At 35.1% G+C, this 14,228-nt stretch overlaps 1 protein-coding gene across 10 annotated transcripts in view; it reads right to left on the bottom strand.

The window, feature by feature from the left end:
- Window positions 1-14,228, bottom strand: part of LRRIQ1 (leucine rich repeats and IQ motif containing 1) — a 113,171-nt gene that overhangs the window by 40,789 nt on the left and 58,154 nt on the right. For all 10 annotated transcript variants that reach the window (XR_003533665.1, XR_003533666.1, XM_027679816.1 and 7 more), the window contains one exon: window positions 6,113-6,214. Coding sequence is in view for 8 of the 10 variants with exons in the window: in XM_027679816.1 (XP_027535617.1) it covers window positions 6,113-6,214 (102 nt within the window). In the remaining 2 variants the exon portion in view is untranslated. The remainder of the gene's footprint in view (window positions 1-6,112; window positions 6,215-14,228) is intronic.

The following is a 14,228-nucleotide window of genomic DNA, read 5'->3' as shown; positions in this document are numbered from 1 at the left end:
GCTAGAGCATTTATAAATATTCAGACACTGAAATGCACTGCATAAACGCACATAAATGATGTTTTACATATTTATTTTTAACATAATTTCAGGATCGCTTCATTCCACAAATACTGAAAAAATCCTACACTATCATTGATGGACAGGAGGCTAGAAAATTAGGCACAGATTTTATTTTTCAATTTTATTTTATAATAAGAAACTGGGCCACTAGAAGTATGTAACCAAAGCTTGAGTGCGTGCACTGTAAGGCCCCTGCAGTCTTTTACAACTTTTCAGTGTACCGCTGTTGTGAACTGGGTTTGCACTCTGCCAGCAGAGCAGCTCTGACCCATGGAGAGCAGTCCTTCAGATCAACACTGCCTCAGGCTTTACTGCTTTCTCCAAGAAGTCTTACATTTCAGGCATCAAGTTGAATTTCTTCTGGAGATGATTAACCCAAACCCATGACAGATTTTTTCCAAGATATCCAACTCCTTATGTTTATTTTATCCTGGCTCTTTTTGGATGTACTGGACACAAGTAACCTACTCATTTTACATGTTTAAGGGCTGGTGGAGAGCCATTAATTCTTTAAAATGAGAAAATATTTCAATGCAAGAGTTCTGTTGTGCGAGCTCAAACAAAATAATAAGAAACAAAGCCACAGAATTCTGATTTTAAAAGACAGATCCCTTCCACAATACAGGTTCCTGTAACACATTTTCATCACATGTCAGAACATATCTTATATGCATTATTCTGTCATTTTTGTCAGTGCTGCATGGTTTAGAAACTTCTTCCCTAATGTGGCATACAAATTTAAAGTCTGGGAGATATGTAATAATTACATTTTAATGTAAATATGGCAATTCAAGTCATAGAATTGCAGCAAGCCAGATTTCAAATGTGGTTATTAATCCTTTACAGATTACAGTTCAAAAAAAGATGACTTAATTTAGAAATGGATGTTTACAAACAATGCTATTCCTGGGAGTTGATGCCATTGAAAATAGATAATTTCTAAAAGGTGAAAACAGTAACACAAATTATTAGTTATAGTTCATTGTCTTTTTAAATGCTCTTAAATAACAAACATCAAAACATTTAAAGCCTGTAAAAAGATGAGTATTAGCATTACAGTCTCAGTAACTTCTCTTAACTGTCATGCAGATATTTAAAAGCATCAGTGATTTGAATCAACATAAATTTATTAAATACCACATATACCTTTTCTTCAATGTATTCATATTTTGTAATATAGAAAATCTAGGAAACTAGGTTGATCATTATGCAACAACATTTTAATGAACTCACAAAATTAACTAAAAAGATAACCTTAAAGTGCCACTTTCTGAAGTCTCACATTTGCATTTTTAATTATCGCTAGTAATAATAATATATAAGAATTTTTTGCAATTTTTTTCACTTTAGACTACAAGGAGTTTCATAATTATGAACTATCAGCTGGAAAACAGATGACTAAATAGATTCCTTGATATTTATCTTCCAATCATATGACATAATCACAAGCTCATTTTACCTCTTATTCTTGAAAAATAAATGTTATTTCTACTGACAATTTAAACAGAAATGAATAAATACTGCTGTAATTAAAAGCCACCTGAGAAAGCATAACCTATTCATTATCAAATTTGTATTGATGAAATCTGTCTTAACATTATATCCATTATGTTTTCTTTAGTCACCAATGAGCATAAAATGACAGGAAATACAGTACTGCCAATTAGAACTACAGGTTCCCAAACTACAGCAAACATATATTGACAATGCAGTCCAACATATTTTTAAAATAGTTCCAGGCATAAATCATTGTGCACGTTTCTGGGTGAAGTCACTGTACACTGTCTCCACTTCACTGATGTATACGGATATGACTAAAAATAGATATACTATACATGCCAATAAATCAACTAACCTACAAAATTAAGTAGATCACATTCTATGAAATTCTGTGAAATGAAGGGAATCATATCCAAATAATACTTGGATAGTTTGATCGGACTCTCAGCTGATCTACTGCAGATTGGAATCCAGCTTCCCATTCCACTGAAAAAAAATTATTTGGATAACCCACCAAAACTGCTGAGGCAGCTGGATCAAAGAGGACCCAAAAAGACATATACTGTTCCCAAAGCTCGTAGCAAAAACAATGTGTTAGGCCTTAGGGCTCCTTCTTTAGTTTTGAGCTGCTGTACTGGGACTAAGCATTCACACTGTTGGCTGGAAAAATCAGTATCCTTCCTCTGTGTAAATGAAATTACAGATCTTGTAATTACAGACCCACAGATGGCAGAGATGCTCTCTTACATGTTCAGCCAGGACTAATTGGAACTGCCCAAGAGAAGGAGTCAAGGATAGATTCTTCCTTCAATTCCTGATCTACTTTATCCAAAATTGTCAAGACTATTTTACGTTAAATTAGTAACTGGAATAGCCTCCAGACAAAAAGAGGAGAAGCAGTCATAAAGCTTTCTAAAAAATAAGTTTTGATGCAGAATAGGAAATTATGACAATTATCTGTGTTCCTTATAAAGTTTCCAGGAGTTTGAGATCTTTGAAATGTCACCATCTAAAAACCACAAAAAATCTCCAAGAATATTCATTAAAACAGAATATTCATTAAAGCAGGCATATTTTCTTTGCCATCTACCTGGAACTAACTGAAACTCAACAATCAAGATGGAAACATACCAAAGAAAGCACTGTAACATACATAATCCCAGAAAACATCCCACAAATTATGAGATGTGAAAGTACATCAAGTCAGGCTTTCATCTGTCTTCAGGTTTTTGATCAGGGTATAGTTTGTTACAAGAAACAGTAAATACATATTTACACTTGCATATTCTGTGGCTTACTTTACAACCTCAAGTTAATGTCACAATATAAAATCATGACTCAAATATATTACTTATTTAAATAGTTGTAATGAATCTCTATTATACAATGACCACATGCATTAAATTAATTTTAAAAAATCTGAAACAGCATCTGATAGAATGTGTTAGGATTACAAAATGCATTTCGATACTAGTAATTACACAGAGAGTAATTGTTCATAATTTACTTTCCTTTCAAAATACACAAATAAAAAGGCATAAGTGCTATGCTTATTGAATTATTATACCTACTTATACTCATGGTATTTGCTTATGTATTCGTGTGACCAGAAACACATGTATTGCATGTATATGTATTGACACAGACACATGTATACACATGTACATATCCACTAATACGCAGTGAATTACATTCCCATGGTTTGTGCCTTCACGTGTTCCTTGTATTTTTAAATGGTAAGCTCTTGTCTGTCAGAACAATGTTTCCTCATGCTGTTGATGAAGTGTGTAATACAAAGGGGCTTGTCTCTGACTAACTTTCATGTGCTATTGTGATACAAATGTGCAATAATGGTCCCTTGTGGGCATTTTTCTCGTATCAGTGAGTAAAGCATGATGACTCTTCCAAGATTTAGTAAAAGTTTATGATGTTGCTCAACTTTTTAAAATCTATTTTCCTACAATGTGTATGTCAAATTAGAGATATGTGAATTATCCTATGGGATTAAAGTTATGCACAAATTTTTGAAATTTTTTACCAACATTTTGCATATCAGCTTACCAAAACTTCTGTAAGAGGAAAATGAGAAGGCAAACTATAACAGAATAATAATTTCAGGAATACACAAGCATCAGATATTAAACTCATTCCTTTTCACTCTTTAGTTTTATACCTCATGTCTTTTTCTTCCTTTTTGGCTTATTTGTACTTTTACACAAAAACTAAAGACACAACAAAGACAAAAGAAATTCATCATACATTTTAACTAGATTACTTCTTAAATATTCATTACCATGATGGGTTCCAGTTTGAAAATCTAAAACTGTTCTAATTGTTTCACTTCCTAGGGCATCCCCTTTCAAAAGCAGAGATTCTGTTATTTAACAGATAACACATGTGTACTTGCTGGTTTGCTGTTGATCATGTGACTTCCCCCCCTATTTCCCAATTTAAAGAAATAAAGAAGGAATATATAGAATGTGCCTTTTTAATTTTTTTTTATTTAGTTGTTTATGAAGGAGATGGATTGGACTTCAAATTTTCTACCCAAGGACTCACTACCAGTTGGTGAAGGTTAAGGGGCTTGAATGGAGGAAGTTTATTTCCACCATGCAAAGGACAGGTCTGTGTTCTCTCTTAATATATGGTATCCACAAGATTTCTGGATACAGAGTGAAAACATTCTACCTTATTACAGAAAGAACTCTCATTGCAGAACAGACCCAAAGAAAGCTATTCCATGCAAAAGAGGAAGAAACGCTCAAAAGGTGAGAGAGGGGAAATGGGATACAAGGGAAGAAATAACTGATAACACACCTCTGTAAAATTATCATGCAGCTGCTTTTCTCTATAGTAGATAGTGTTACCCAAAGTGTTACCCAAATCTAAATTTAGAAACTCCTAGTTCTGTCTGATGGTATCTCACATACATAAATGCTCTGTGTTGCACTCTGCTTCTAATTCACAACCTAGTATTTTCTGGACATACCATCTGAAGTAGCAATGCCTCTGGTAGAAGGACAATTTTATACTTAGGTCAAGCAGAATAGTATTGTCTGAATTGAAGGTTCAGCAGATTGCATCCATGACTGGTGAAAAAAATCTGTTTATTAGCTGGCCAAAGGAGTACAGTGGTCATTGAAATGAAAGATAATCAAGAATGCCACTAATGTGCTTGCCTTTTGATATCTGATCTGCCTCGTTACCTACTCTCCATAGATTCAAGAAGTAATTTCAGTATGCATACATTGGCTTTTAAAAAATGAAGGGAAATGTCTCCAGGCAGGAAAGCTAGGCTAAACCTACACTGACTTTAGGGTACTGAACTTTTAAACACGCTTATCTCTGACATGGTTTTGAACACTCACACTACTATTTATAGACTTGGACATCCAGTGTTTTGCAGGCAGTCTGCATGTCCTGTTTCTTCAGCATATGATACATTCTGACATATATAGGCATATGCCACAGGAATGTACACGAGACAGTGGGAATGCTCAATCAGCCACAGTATACACAGCATATCTATAGTCAAGGTAAATTCATGCTTGGATACAAGGCAATAATAGTGCAAAAATATTTCCTCTTCAGAATTCACCAAGATTTGTTTCTAAACAAATACGAGCATGGGCTCATGAATGTTAGGCAAATCTGGGCTTTCGTATAGTTAGGTTAATTGATTGAATCGCACTTCAGGTATACTGAGATTGATTTCATACCTGTATCAGACATGTTCTAATTTTTATCCTCATGCAGTGAACATTAATACAGTATCATTTGTAACTTTACTTTGTAGAATTGAGAATAGATCAGGCAGCATATGACTATGTCTTTGAAAAAGATAAAAAGATAGAGGTGAGGACTTTCCGAGCACACTATTGAGTTGCAAAAGGAATCAAAACAGTATGTATACAAATAATGTCTCTGGAGATGATAATCTTCTTACAAGAAGGGCCTTTTTACAGAAACCAAGGACAGTTTGAGCATGAATTTCAACAGTGAAAGAGCTACATCAGTATTTAAATATGTTTTGAAAACAAATTTTATATTTACATGCTGAAGCTTCTTTCCTAGTCTTAAGTCAAATGGTGTGTTTTTAGGGAATATCTATGAAAGTAGCTTCTTAAAAACATGTTAAGGATTGTCAGAAATTAATGGCTAGCTTGAGAAAAGGTGGCAATGAAATGAAGAATTTGAAGGGATATTTCATTTATAAAATTTTATTCTAAAGCTTTGTATTTTATACCTCTGTGACATGCTTTGACATTTTTTATGATGAAGATTTAATAATAAAAATGATAAATAAATAAGTTAGGCTCCAGCTCCATATGAATTAAGCTCTAGGAGCACCCTCTGCCCTCCACAATGAATTGAAATTGAAGTGTTTTGCTGCTGTAACTTGAGATACACAGAAACAGATAAGGACATTAAACTTCTGCTTTCTTCTATTTGTGCATATTGTTTTACATTTCAAGTAGGCGTGCTTAAAAGATATTGCAAGATATATACGCTTATATGCATAGGGATAAAGTGAAATACTTGTTCATACCTTCAAAGTATCCAGCATTTATAGGCTGTGTCTTCCTTGGTGATTTCACAGGGAGATGTTTATTTTCATTGTTTTTGAACAACGCCAGGCGCACAGCTGGGTCTAGATGACAAGAACAAGTTAAAATCAAAGGTCAGACCTGGCTCATTCATTCCTTCAAGCAATTTTTCACCTTTTAGCCACTTAATAAATGAAAATATCTTAAAAAGTAGGTTATATATTCACAAAGGATTACACTTTCCAAACAAAGCAATATAAATACACATGCAACTGAGAATCAAAGTCACTATTGTGCAGTATTTTAACACTCTTGATCTTTTAGTTTGCTCATCTCCAAATTAAAAATAAACTCTAAAGCATACATTTGTAGAAAATATATTTTAAAAAAATCTAGTTTTAAAGCTTGAAATTAAAGCAAAAATATTAACAGGATGCATGCCAAGCCATATTTCCAAAAGCTTTGGTCCAGAGTTATTCAGCAGTCTAAATCAAGACATATAAATCTAAAAAATATTAAGGAGGCAGTTTATTTTTTCAGGCTCAACTTGTAGATAATAATCTAGTCTTCTTCCATGTCCCATCCTAACTGAAATAAAAAGATACTCCAGAAGTCTATAGATTCATCTATATGCCAAAATATGAAATCTTGATTAGTTTCTTAACTGTTATTTTGAAAACTTTGCAAAGAAGCAAAGATGAGCACAGAATTGTATACAAATCTAGATAAGATATGTTCTACACTGGAAGAAAAATATAAAGTTTAATTAACAGAAGGTAAACCAATGTAAAACCCACAAGTCAAGAGAAGTGATTCTCATGCATTATTTCTGAAGTGAACTAAGAACTGTTTGCTTGGCACAGGAGGAAAGTAGGAGCTTAAGGGAAACAGTGCATAAGAAGGAATGTGAAAATTCTGAGCACAGTGCAGAATAAACTGCCAGTTATTAAAAAGAAAAAGGGACTGAAAAGAATATAGAAACAAAAGCAGATGCACAATGACGAGTAAAAGCATATAGGGTTTTGTATGTATGCCACTGAGAATAATAACACGAGTAAGAGAAAGCCAAAGAAAAACTAAAAGAAATATGTTTGACATGGTTGAAAGAAGACAATAGCCCAAGCAGATATATCCGCTCTCGACAATATCTGAGAAACGATGACACAGAAGTTTGTCTACAAAGGTGACTACAAATTGTCTTAAAAGGGTAGAAATTAATCACAAGGAGAAAAAAAGCAGTGGAGCTTATCAGGAAGGTGGATATGGCAAGGGAAGGATCTAAATTTTCACAAAGAATACAAGTATAGCAGAAATGAATATGTGAGACACTGCCAGAACAGACAGAGCAGGAAAACAGAGGTTATGGAAAGATTCAAAGAGCATTCAGACAAAATAGATTTAAATGACTACTTATGTCTGGTGTTTCATTTTGAGCCTGTTACGTGACCTTTTTAGTGTTTATTTAGAGAGTTTATAAGAGCATCTATAATAATGCAGCAAAGTAAGTAGCTTGTTTGTTTGTTTGTTTTCTTATTTCTAGAAATAAAGGATCAGAATGTCATGTTAAGTTGGTAGGCAAATTCTTATGAATTTTAACAACCATTTGTAAATCTGCTTTTGATTAGAACTCTATATTTGTAGTAGACAATTCAATTACAAACTAACAGAACAGGATTCTAGAAGCTCAACTTTTTCCAGAGAATGCTGTCTTGACACAAGCAGACATATTGTATGTAAGTTTGCCTTCTAAGCCCAGAGAAGTTGTCTAATGGGGTGTGGCACTTCAAGAGATAATGTATTGGACAAAACTCATCCGAATGTTATGGTGTTCTTGGTCAGCCTACACTGCAGCAGCATGTGGTTGACAGAATATTCTTAATGGTGCTAACCTCTCACAAAACAACAAACCTGACTAATGAAGAAATTGTGGCAAATGGGGAGGGAAATAATTTAGGCCATGACTTGTTCCCAAGACAGAATCAGGGATACCTTACACTTTGTTACCTCAAATTGTATATGAAGAACCTCTCTCATTTTGTTGTAGGATGGTTATAGCTTTCAGATTAACCCAAAGGTTGTCATATTTAAAGTAACCTTAACTCACTTTTACTAGCTAAATTCAATGAAACGATCCAGGAAGCACAAAAAATAATTATTAGCTTCATTAGTTTTAAAGGCAGATCATTAGAATGATTCTGATAATGAGATCACTTCATTCACAAACTGGATTACCAGGTTTGTAGATACTTTCACTTTGTGTAAATGGATAAAGTAGCCTTACTTTGGCATGTCTTCCAACCAAAAAACAAATCAGTAGCAGACTAGTGTTCTTCAGGGTAGTAAATATTTGGTGCAGTGAATCACAGAAAGATTTGTGATAAAAATACCTTGAAATAGTAATACATTGTATATAAAAGTTCTCTCTGAAATTTTAGATAATAGAAGTTACAAAAAATATTTTAAGTAAAGTATGAATTAGTATTGTCTTTTCTATAGTTGTAAGATACATGGTCATACAAGTCCTACACATGGATAAAAATGTACAGGATAAAATTTTTTATGATTGTAATTTTCCCAACACTTAGCATACAGTGTTGATAAAAAGACTTCTAACTTCTTTCAGCTTTATGCCAGTTAGAAAAACCAGTGTCTTTCTTCAATAGAAGATCAAATACAAAGTGACAAAATCACTTAAAACTTCTTAAGACAAAATGCAATTGAAGATTCCAAAGTATTTTAGATTACTTTAAAATGATTCCTGAAATTACACATTTTTTTCCTATGTGGGTCTACTGACATTGTTCCAAGTGGTTTTAAACATGTCATCTTTCCTTAATCCAACCTCCCACCCAATTCTATTCTAAACACCAACAAGTCCAAAGTTCAGTTATACCATGGATTCTGGGTGAAGTCACACAAAGTTATTAGTGCCAAGCTCGATTTTCCAAACATTTATCTGTGCACAAAGATATCAGCAATAAAGAAGGTCTGTGAACCGGGAAGAGGGGTAAATAATGGAAATTGTTCTTCTAAGAGATTTCTATCAGTAGATTTATCTTTGAATCTTTGCAAGATAACTTAAATAATCTACAGGGATTTAACACAGTGCCAGACTACTCGAATTTGTACCTACCTGGATCACCTCAACCATTGCCTACAGCTCTTTTGTTATTAAAAATGAGTCCTTTTCTTTATTTAGTCCAAAATGTAGGCAATATTACATAGATTACTTCATAATACTAGTGCTTTTCAGTCCCTGAGTGAACTAGGGAAATGATCTGCATGTATGCTTTGATGACAAGCAATCAAATGTTTTAGATTTCACACAGAGAACTGTGAAAGAGTCCAACAGTTCAAAATCATACAAATATCTTACTGGATTCTGGCATACTGATTTAAATGTGGTTTATTAGATGATGATCTGTGGTGGCAATCTATAAACCAGGGAGGTAATTTAATGCACATTGCTTGTCTGCCTCCAAATAGAGAAGTTAAGTTGGACAAACACAAGAAATGTTATGGAAACAATATGGAAGGAATAGTTACTGCCTGATCTGGCACCACATTTTTGAACAACGTCTCGATAATATTGAAACTGAAAAAATTAAAGGTTTGTCATTCATTTTGTTGCGCAATATCTGTAACTAGGAAAACACAAGTACAACTGTGACAACTTTAAAGGGTTGATAAATCAAAGTAGCACACAACACAGCCATAGATTAGCTGGAGTTCTCAGATGATACTGCTACGTGGAATAGAGAGTCACAACAAAAGTAGCTTTCTTTCTGCTACTAAGAAAATATACAACAATGGTCATTTATGTAATGTGTAACAAGGATTAATAATATACCCCAAATTTTTATCCTGACTGTTGTTAAGTCAGATCATCTGTTTTGGGCTTGCAGGTTTTGAGGGAGGTGGGTTAAGTTTTTGATTGGTTTTTCTTTATTTCATTTTTTAATTGGGATTGCACTGCTGTCTGAAATTCTAAACACAAACTAAAAAATATTTGCTGACCTCTATGACATATCTTTTTTATAGTGCTCTGCTTCTAGCGAACAAGACCCACTTCAGCTGCTTTTTACCTTCCTTTTTTTTTCCTCCTACCTATGTGCATCAAGAATTACCATAGAATCATAGAATCATTAAGGTTGGAAAAGACATCCAAAATCATCAAGTGCAACCTTTGACTGAACACCAACATGCCAACTAAAGCATAGCACTAGAGTACCACATCCAGTCATTCCTTGAATACTTCAAGGGATGGTGACTCCTCCAAATCCCTGTGCAGCCTGCTCCAATGTTTTTCCAGTGAAAAAACTTTTCCTGATGTCCAGCCTAAGCCTCCCCTGGCAACACTTGAGGCCATTTCCTCTTGCCTGTCACTTGTTGTCTGGGAGAAGAGGCTGACCCCCACCTGGCTACAACCTCCTTTTAGGTAGTTGTAGAGACCAATAAGGTCTCTCCTGAGACTCCTTTTCTCCAGGTTAAATAACCCCATCTCCCTCAGCCTCTCCTCATATGACTTACTCTCTAGGCTCTTCACCAGTTTTGTTGCCCTTCTCTGGACATGCTCCAGCACCTCGCTGTCTTTCCTGTAGTAAAAGACAATCACTTCCCTGGTCCTCCTGACCACACTATTCTTGATACAGGGCAGGATGCCCTTGGCCTTCTTGGCCACCTGGGCACACAGCTGGCTTATGTTCAGCTGGCTGTCGACCAGCATCCGCAGAGCCTTTTCTGCTGGGCAGCTTTCCAGCCACTCTTCCCCAAGCCTATTGCTCTGCATAGGTTGTGGTGACCCAAGTGCAGGACCTGGCACTTGGCCTTTTTGAAACCCATACCACTGGCCTCGGCCCATCGATCCAGCCTGTCCAGATCCCTCTGCAGTCTTCCTACCCTCCAGGAGATCAACACTCTAACCCAACTTAATGTCGTCTGTGAACTTAGTGAGGGTGCCTGTGATCCCTTCATCCAGATCATCAATAAAGATATTAAACATGACTAGGCCCAACATTGATCCCTGGGGGACATCACCAGTGACTGTCCAGCCAACTGGATGTGGCACTGTTCACCACCACTCCCTGAGCCCAGTCATTGAGCCAGTTTTTAATCCAGCAAAGGGTGCACCTGTCCAAGCCATGGGCAACCAGCTTCTCCAGGAGAATGCTGTGGGAGAGAGTATCAAAGACATTACTGAACTCCAGGTAGACTACTACTGCAGCCTTTCCCTTATCCACCAGGCAGGTTACCTGGTCATAGAAGGAGATCAGGTTGGTCAAGCAGGACCTGCCTTTTCTAAACCTATGCTGGGTGGGCCTGATGCACTGACAAGAAACTATTTTCTTGGAGAGGAAAAGGTTAAACAAGAAGTACTACAGCAGTGTAAGAGAGACAAGCTGAAAGTAAGTCATGGCTTTCAGCCATCTTAAAAGAAAAAGAAGTGAACTTTCAGCGGCTAATATAAAATTCACAGAAACAAGGAAATTCCAAGTTAAGCAAGAAATTCTGTACTGCTGTGCCAAGACATCTTTAGGAAACTAGGATTGTTATGAGTCACAGACACTTAATGTTAAAGCACAGTGAGGTGCATTAATGACTGCTTTATTTAGATTTTGAATTAGAATTTGTATAGAATTTTATGCACCCATGATAAACAGAAATATTTCTGACATTATGCCAGTTTTACTCGGCTGAAAATTTTCTGGTTTCTTGCCCGCACTTTTTGTATTATCTTACTGTATAGTAAAAATAGCATACATTTGGTATTATTAAAATATAGGTCCCAACTTTATTTAACTACATAAACAAGCATACATAACTGTAGTGGATTAGGGCATAACAGACCTTAAGGCCATTAGTTGGTGGGACTGGTCTGCTGCAATATAAGCCTTAACTGAATCACTCCCTATTATAAGCTTATGCTACTTTAAGCTCTTCCTTGTAACACAAACCACAGGATTCAGTGCACTTGCTAGTATTTTCCTTTTTTTTTCTCTACTGAGAAAGTATGTGGCCAGACATATGAGGTAAGACACTTCTCAGTTACTTCTACATATCTACATTTTAACTCTGTCCTTCAGCAAGTCACTCTAGGTTTTGTATCTAGGCAATGGAGAACTATAAGTGCTTTAACAGTGAGACTCAAGTAGCCTGTTTTTTAATTATGTTTTAAGAGGAAACTTCATAAAACAATCTAGATGACTAGCTCAGATGCGGATTTCTATAATTATCAAATGACTCCCATCACTGTTGCACTAGAAGAAGACAAATGTTTTAGATGTTAAATGAAAAGGAATAAATTCCCACACCTATGTTAAGAATCAAAGCTGTTCATGGCTGTCCAGTTGAAGTTCCAATCCAGCAGACATCTTGACAACATTAAAGAGCAACTGTAAAACTTTCTGAATGCAAGCTGATTTAACACTTTGCATTTGTGAATCTCAGGTTTAAGGCAAAGGAGTTTGATAGCATGTGGAAGCAGACAACATACTCTGACAGCTAATTTGTTCCTAGAAAATCCATCAATACCTTATCATTACCCACAAGTAATCAGATCCTTACCGCAGAACGATCAATAGCACATAAAAGATGCTTGGGATTATGCTGAAATCTCATCATAAAAGCTATCAGTTTATTTGTTAATAGCTTATAATTTATTTATATCTAGAACCTTTACAGTTGTTGTTGCTTTGCTTTTTCTCAGAACTTAAAGTTTTGCTTCTGAGTCAGATGTGTAGTACTAAATGAATATAACATGAAAAATTGCTTCTTTATACCTTATAATATCCACTTTTAAGTGGATGCTGGTTAGTTACTTTCTAGTGAGTATGAAACTTTACCATTAACAAAATTATTTTATCATAGTTAGCATACCTTCAACTATTCTAAATCAGAAAGCTAAAAAGGAAACAGTTGCAATTATAACACAGAAGACCTGGAAATTCAAAAGAAAGAACAGAAATAATAATGCTAAAACTACAACATTTCATATGCAACTTCAGTAAGTACAAGATAAATGAACCTCATTTCAGTGAAGATGAAGGCAATAGGATGGTAATTTCTATGGAAACATTAAAAGACAATGTTGACATATACTTATTCAGATCAACTTCAATCTGCTTTTAAATATTAGAAGGAATAAAGGAACTCTATGGAGTTCCTACTTCGGTATGGTTAAACTACAGCAATTGCCTAACATTGTGAACTCTCTCCCTATTTATACTGGACTTGCTACAAGTAATCTACCGCGAGCTGTACCATGCAGAGATCCAAGAAAGATACTGGCAGCCTAATGGGTCTGGTTACAGATTCCTGATCTGGAGCTGGCTAGCCTCAGGATAAGGTATATCTAGTCTAATTTAAATGCTGTAAAGCCCCTCTGTTCAACCAGACCCTCAAAAAGACCCGGACTTACTGTCACCACTTAAGAGGCTGTAGCTAATGTAAAAGATAATTACGTTTGTGGAGATTCTTTTCACATGAGGAATATTTGATTTGGATCATTGTTTTAGTGCAACATCTGAGTTCTAAGATCAGCTTAATATAAAAATCCTTGTTTTAATTGATAATATCCATTTGGTCCTTACTGACCACGGAAGCACTGACACAGTGTGATGTATGACAAAGAATAGGTGGCTTGATAATCTTTGGGATGGAGTGGAATATTTTCAGTCATATTTTTTGGCTCTAAAAACTATTCTTCCTGCCCATCTGAAAAAACCCCTGTGATTTAAATGACTGACAGAGAACTCCATATAGACAAATTATATATACAGGTTATTTTTGTACTTGACATAATACTCAGAAAAACAAAAACATTCTATATGAGGTAGTTTCAGGAAGAGAAAATTTGAAACTGTAAAAACATTGGGCAAACGTTATTTTATTTTTTTTTAAAACTAGTGATATACCTTGAGAATATTCCAAGTGATACATTAAAAAGCTCACCCATACACCATATTGAACAATCTGAACAAAGTGAATATAAACATATCCAAAAAATCCATTAGAACTACAACAAAAATAGGATAGCAAATTTGATATGCTCAATCAGACATTTATGACTGTATTAATTCCTACTAACATAAAACAGAGAGCATATGGAGAAAAGAAGAT

Source organism: Neopelma chrysocephalum, unplaced genomic scaffold (genome assembly GCF_003984885.1).
Source record: "Neopelma chrysocephalum unplaced genomic scaffold, ASM398488v2 Primary Assembly neopelma1_59, whole genome shotgun sequence".
NCBI lineage: Eukaryota > Metazoa > Chordata > Aves > Passeriformes > Pipridae > Neopelma > Neopelma chrysocephalum.
Note: the sequence above shows the minus strand (reverse complement) of the source record. Positions and strands in the feature narration are given on the sequence as shown.